Source organism: Peromyscus maniculatus, chromosome 1 (genome assembly GCF_049852395.1).
Source record: "Peromyscus maniculatus bairdii isolate BWxNUB_F1_BW_parent chromosome 1, HU_Pman_BW_mat_3.1, whole genome shotgun sequence".
NCBI classification, from domain to species: Eukaryota; Metazoa; Chordata; class Mammalia; order Rodentia; family Cricetidae; genus Peromyscus; species Peromyscus maniculatus.
Window position 1 is genome coordinate 35,351,750 of NC_134852.1, and position 6,000 is coordinate 35,357,749.

Sequence of the window (6,000 nt, forward strand, 5' to 3'; positions counted from 1 at the left end):
CACTCTGAGACCATGTCACAAAATAAATACAGATTTTAAAATCTTATGGGTAAACGGCTCAATCCTATGGTGCTTGTCCAGAGTATTCCAGTATTCAATCCCCAAACCCAAAAAACAAGTTTGAGTTTGTTCCCAGAGCTGCGAGGAGCGAGGAAGAGTGAGCAGCAAGAGGCAGACAAATCTGAGAAAGGACGGAGCAGCCTGGGATCCGAGAGTTTTCACCAAACAAGCAGCAGACCCCTCAAGATTAAGCACGGGCTCCGCCTACAAAACGGGCTGGGGGTGGGGAGGCAGAGCGACTTCAGCTAAGGGGCGGGGCTGCGGTCGTCCAGGTAACGCAAGCCGCATCACGCTATTGGCTGATACTTAGTGCGTCATTCCCTCTCCCCCGCCCTGCGCTTAGCCCAAGCTTTCAGAACTCCGGGGGCGTGGCCTCCGCCAGCTGCCCAGCCTGCGAAACCGCAAGGGAGGGGAGGGTGGTGTCACCTGGCCCCGCTCCGCAGTGGGGTCTGGGCCTGGTATAGGGGGCCTGCAGAGAGACAGGAGCAAGGAACACAGCTGGGTCCAAAGGAGCCGTTCTGACGGCACTGCCACCCTCCGTCCTGGAGATCCCTCCCCGCCCCCTAACCAGTCGCCAACCTAAACGGGACCGGCCCAGTAGGGGACGGAGCCTGGCGTCCGTGGCTCCTCCTAGCCAATGGCGCCCCACGGCGGGCAGGATTCCAACCAATCGTGGCTGGCGACCGGCCTCCGGGGAGGAGCCGAGTGGCCCCCGGCTAGACCCAGAGGCCCGGGGAAAGTGAACCGGACTCCTGCCCAGCACTGGTGGCACGCAGCGCTGCAGGCTTGCCGGAGGTAGTCGTGGCGACCGTGGCAGCCGAGGTGAGGGGTGGCCGCCTGTGCGGGGTTCTTCCTGAAGTTGGAGGAGGAGGGGGCGCGCTCCCGAGTTAGGCGGAAGCGGGGTCTGGACCCGAGTGGAGGGCGCAGATTGGTGTGACTGATGGGCTTCGGAGGGTGGGAGGCTAGGAACTGAATTCCAGCATCAGCACCGGAGGGGAGGCAGGGTTATTCAGGAGGAGTTCGAGTTTGGAGAACCGAGGGGAACGGAGAAGGAACTTTGGGGGCACGGATCTGGAAGAGGAAGACAGTTCGGGTCTCCCCGAATGGGCTGAGTTCGGAGTTCCACGGGGTTCTGGGCAAAGTGTGCGAGTTTTGAGGCTAGGATAGGAAGGAAGCATATAGAGGAACCCGGGAACTACAAGCGCCCAGTCTTGGATTCCGAGACGCCGTCCTGAGAAGGGAATGCCGGGGGCAGTTCAGTGTCGGGGTCCCAGAGCCGGGTGGGCAGTTCGGAAAGTAAAGCTAGAGTCATTTGAAAGTCGAGCCGAATAGGGCGGATTTGGGACGAGGTCTCAGAATTGAGATACATAGTCTTCCTCAGCCGAACTGTGTACCCGAGAGTTATTTATCGTTTTTGAACGATGTGATGAGATGTGGTTCTCTGCAGTTTAGGGAAGAATCCAGAACTTCCTGGGTTGATTGGGACCCGGAGAAAGCAGTTTTCGGGCTGAAGTCGGGTGGGGGAGGGGCGCTCGGGGCGTGGAGCTCAGATTCGCCGCCCCGAAGGCAGCAGAAGGCGGGGCTCGGCCGGCGCTGGGCTGCTGGGCGTCCGGGTTCCCTTCCCCCACCAGCCAGGGCCCCAGTGAGCATGCTCTCAGGCGGGCTGAGTGTGATCAGTCCCTCGGGCGTGCAGGGCCTTCTGGGGATTGTAGTTCGAAAGCGACAGCAGCGGCTCTGGGTCCACAGTTCCCAGAAGGCCCTGAGGACATATTGGGGTGTTCTTGGACCTGATCTAGAGACCCAGGGAAGGGCGGTGCCTATGAAACGGTGGTATGGCTGGACTGGTCGCTAGAGGGCACAGCTTGGTGTCGGTTCAGTTCTATCCAGCTTTAAGTTGGAGTTGTGGAAATGTTCCCTCTTGTGAGCGCTCCTGGTCATGGTGTAGGAAGCAGGTATGGACAGAAATACCCTTGTAAAAAGAATAACGCCGGGCGGTGGTGGCGCACTCGGGAGGCAGAGCCAGGCACATTTCTGTGAATTCGAAGCCAGCCTGGTCTACAGAGCAAGCTCCAGGACAGGCACCAAAACTACACAGGGAAACCCTGTCTCGAAAAACAAAAACAAAAAAAGAAGAAAAATATCACACACACACACACACACACACACACACACACACACACACACACACACACACGCTTCTTAGCTGGGCGCGGTGTCGCACACCTTTAGGCCCAGCCTTCGGGAGAGAGTCAGTAGGGTATGAGTTGGAAGCCACCCTGATCTACAGAGGGAGTTCCAGGGCTACACAGAGAAACGCTGTCTGAAAAGAGTCTAAAACCCCTAAGGGTCAGAGATATGACATGACATCATGACTTGCCAAGATCACAGTTCATATGCAGAGTTCAAATGGGTTTTTGGTCTGTTGCTCTGTACTCCACATCTGTCTGGCCTATGACTTGTTCGAAAATAATAATAGTAATAATAAAAGTATTGTGAGAAAGCCGGATGGTGGTGGCACACACCTTTAAACCCAGCACTCAGGAGGTGGAGGCAGGCAGATCTCTGTGAGTTGAAGGCCAGCCTTGGCTTCCACGTGAGTTCCAGGATAGGCTCCAAAGCTACACAGAGAAACCCTGTCTTGAAAAACCAAAAAAAAAGTATTGTGAGAGTACAATTGCAAGATCCATTGAGACTAAAGATCCTCACTTTCCAAATTCTGAAATTGTCCGACAGTGTGTAAATGCAGCATTGTGACTACCTACCACAGGCAAGTAAGTGAAATGCAAGCCAAACCCAGGTGTTTTGTGATTTTTTTTGGGGGGGGGGGACTCTTTGTTTTTACTCGTCTCACCATGTGACTCTGCCTGGCCTGAGATTGGCTATGTGGACTAGGCTGGTCGTGAACTCACAAAAATCTACCTGCCTGTGCCGCCTGGTGCTGAGATTAATGGCATGGGACACCAGTCACAATTTTTTTCTGTTTATTTTTCTGTTTTTAACTTTATGTGTATGGGTGTTTTACCTGCATGTGGCACTATGTGTGCCAGATCTCCTAAACTGGAGGTATAGATCCCCTAAAACTGGAGTTATGAGCCATCATGTTGGTGCTGAAAATTAAACTCTCGTCCTCTGGAAGAGCCAGTGTTCTTAACTACTCAGCAATACCACCTCCCTTTTTATTTTTGAGACACTATATCTAACTAAGGATGACCTTGATCTTCTGAGCTTTTTGCCTCTGCTTCCTAATGCTGAAGTTAGAGGCATCCCCTGTTCTCTCTCTGTCTCTCTTACACACACACACACACACACACACACACACACACACACACACACAGTCTCACTCACCACTCCCAGCCACCCTACCTGCATCTTATCCTCTCTCTCTTCTCTCTCTTTCATTTTTTTCTTTTCTTTTTTTTTTTTTTTTATCAAAAAATATGGAATGCTTCACGAATGTGCGTGTCATCCTTGCGCAGGGGCCATGCCAATCTTCTCTGTATCGTTCTAATTTTAGTCTGTGCTGCCGAAGCGAGCACTCTCTTTCATTTTTAAGGTGCATTGGTGTTTTGCCTGCATGCATGTCTGTGTGAGGGTGTCAGATCTTGGAGTTACAGGCAGTTGTGAGATGCCATGTGGGTACTAGGAATTGAATCCCAGTCCTCTGGAAGAGCAGTCAGTGCTCTTAACCACTGAGCCATCTCTCCAGCCCTGGATCTTATCCTCTTAATCATATCTCATGCATTTATTCACCCATTCTTAGCCTTGAAGGAGTCTGACTACTTGCACTTTAAGTAGAGGTTTTGATAAAACAAACAAGCCAAAAAGCTTTCCCATAACTACACAGGCTTGCTTGAAAAAGTGGAATCCAAAGGTATCTGACTTACCGAGCAGTGGTGTCCTTTAATCCCAGCACTGGGCGGACTGGGTGGATCTCTGTATTTAAGGCTAGCCTGGTCTACAAAGCTACACAGAGAAACCCTGTTACAAACAAGCAAACCAAAAAAGCAAAAGTATCTGATGTGACTCTTTTCTACAGGACATGGGAGGCTTAAAGAGGAAACATTCTGATGTGGAAGAGGAGGAGGAAGATGAGAAGTGGGACTGGAGTCCAGCTGGTCTTCGGAGCTACCAGCAAGCCCTGCTCCGAATCTCTCTGGACAAAGTCCAGCGCAGCCTGGGCCCCAGAGCACCCAGCCTCCGCCGGCATGTCCTTATCCACAACACACTCCAGCAGCTCCAGGCTGCCATTCGCCTAGCTCCAGCACCAGCCCTGCCCCCGGAGCCTCTCTTCCTGGGTGAAGAAGATTTCTCCCTGTCTACCACTATTGGCTCTATCCTCAGGGAGCTAGATACATCCATGAGTGAGATAGAATCGCCTCAGAATCCAGTGGCTTCCCCGAGTCTCCAGAATGAAATGATGCCCCAGGCTGATCCTGTGTTTTTAGAAGCTCTGAGCTCCCGGTACCTGGGCGACTCTGGCCTGGATGACTTCTTTCTGGACATTGACACATCTGCAGTGGAAAAGGACTCTGCACTTCCACCCCCAGAGCCTCCCCGAAGCCTCTTCTGTGCCCCAGGATCCTGGGAGTGGAATGAATTGGATCACATCATGGAAATCATCTTGGGATCCTAAGACTGATGGAGGTCCTTCCTGGCATCAGCCTCTGTGGGCTGGGTCCTTGGATGTGACTCTTGTATGTGTGTTTAACAGAGGCTCTAAACAGTGACTGTGGCCTCCTTTCCTCCTATGTCAGGATTCCACAAACTGCCCTGCATGTGTGCGTGTCTGGTTACCCCAGCCTTCCGTGAAGGTGCGTCTGTCTTCCTGAATTAATTTATCTCTTCAAATGCCTTAACGAGACTCGGTTTCAGGGAGTCTGACTTCTCACTTACACACTTCTTCTGCCTCCAGTTCCCACTTGGGACCCCTAGGGCCTCAGGGAACATAAAGCTGGACCTGTCAAATGGGGAAGGGTGGGCTGCCTCTCCAGGGAGTGGGAGGGGCTGGTCTCCTCCTGGCAGGCTGAACCCCGATTCCTTGGCAGGACCCCAGTCCCAGAAGCCTCCTGATTCATAACCAGGCCGGACCATGTGCAATAGGGGTGGAAAGCTACCAGCTCCATGCTATGCTATTTAAAAGAAAAAGAAGGCAGCGTTTGTAGTGGCTGTTTTTTATTATTATTTTTTTTGAGTGTTTCTTTTTTGTAATAAAAGTATTTTGGAAAGATTTGAATTGTCTTAAATTTGTAAACTTACCTGGGGTGATGGGAAGAGCCTGTTAAGTTCCCTGGACACTTAACATCCTTTCCTTAACAAAGGTAGGTCAAGTGTAACATTGTATAAAACAGTTACTGACTTGCTTAAGGGTATTGTCAGAACTACTTTAGCAAACTGAATCCTTTAATCCTCAGGATTAGAAAGAAACAGATACTGTGTCACATTTCACATTTGCATAGGAAAAACTTCAAGTTTAGGGCTTGGAGTATAGCTGAATGATTGAACTCCTGCTTTGTATGTATGTATGTGTGAGGCCCTGGGCTTGACCCCTGTTTGCAAAAGAGACAATTTGTTTTGTTTGAAGCCATCTCACTGTGTAGTCCAGGCTTTCCTTCCGGGCAATCCAGCTGCCTCTGCCTCCCAAGGGCTCAGCTTAAAGATGTGCACAGACACCTTGCTAAAATAGCATTTTGAAGCCTGAAGTTTAGAGGTGGAGAGAAAAGGGACTACATACAGGGGTAAGACTCAAATTTTGCTAGCCTCTGGAGCTATGGTTTCTGTTTGCATGCTAGCTGGGGAGCCAGCCCAGGACGTGGCGGGCAAGCACATTACGCACATGACTGTTGAGCCATGCCCTGCCAACTGAATTTTAGGCAGGTACCCTTCAGGTGAGCCGTCCTCTCTGTAGAGCCTGAGCAGGTTGGCGGCTGCTGGGCTGCAGCC

At 51.5% G+C, this 6,000-nt stretch overlaps 1 protein-coding gene and 1 non-coding gene across 2 annotated transcripts; one reads left to right on the forward strand and one right to left on the reverse strand.

Annotated features, from left to right (window-relative positions):
* The first annotated feature begins 450 nt into the window (after positions 1–450).
* Positions 451–5,287, forward strand: LOC102919357 (SERTA domain-containing protein 3). The gene is made up of 2 exons (XM_006995827.4): positions 451–882; positions 4,097–5,287. The coding sequence occupies exon 2, from the start codon at positions 4,100–4,102 to the stop codon at positions 4,691–4,693; it is 594 nt and encodes a 197-aa protein (XP_006995889.1). The 5' UTR covers positions 451–882; positions 4,097–4,099; the 3' UTR covers positions 4,694–5,287.
* LOC143271229 (U6 spliceosomal RNA) lies at positions 3,492–3,594 on the reverse strand. The gene has a single exon (XR_013048452.1). It is a non-coding gene; the product is annotated as a U6 spliceosomal RNA (small nuclear RNA).
* Positions 5,288–6,000: the final 713 nt, after the last annotated feature.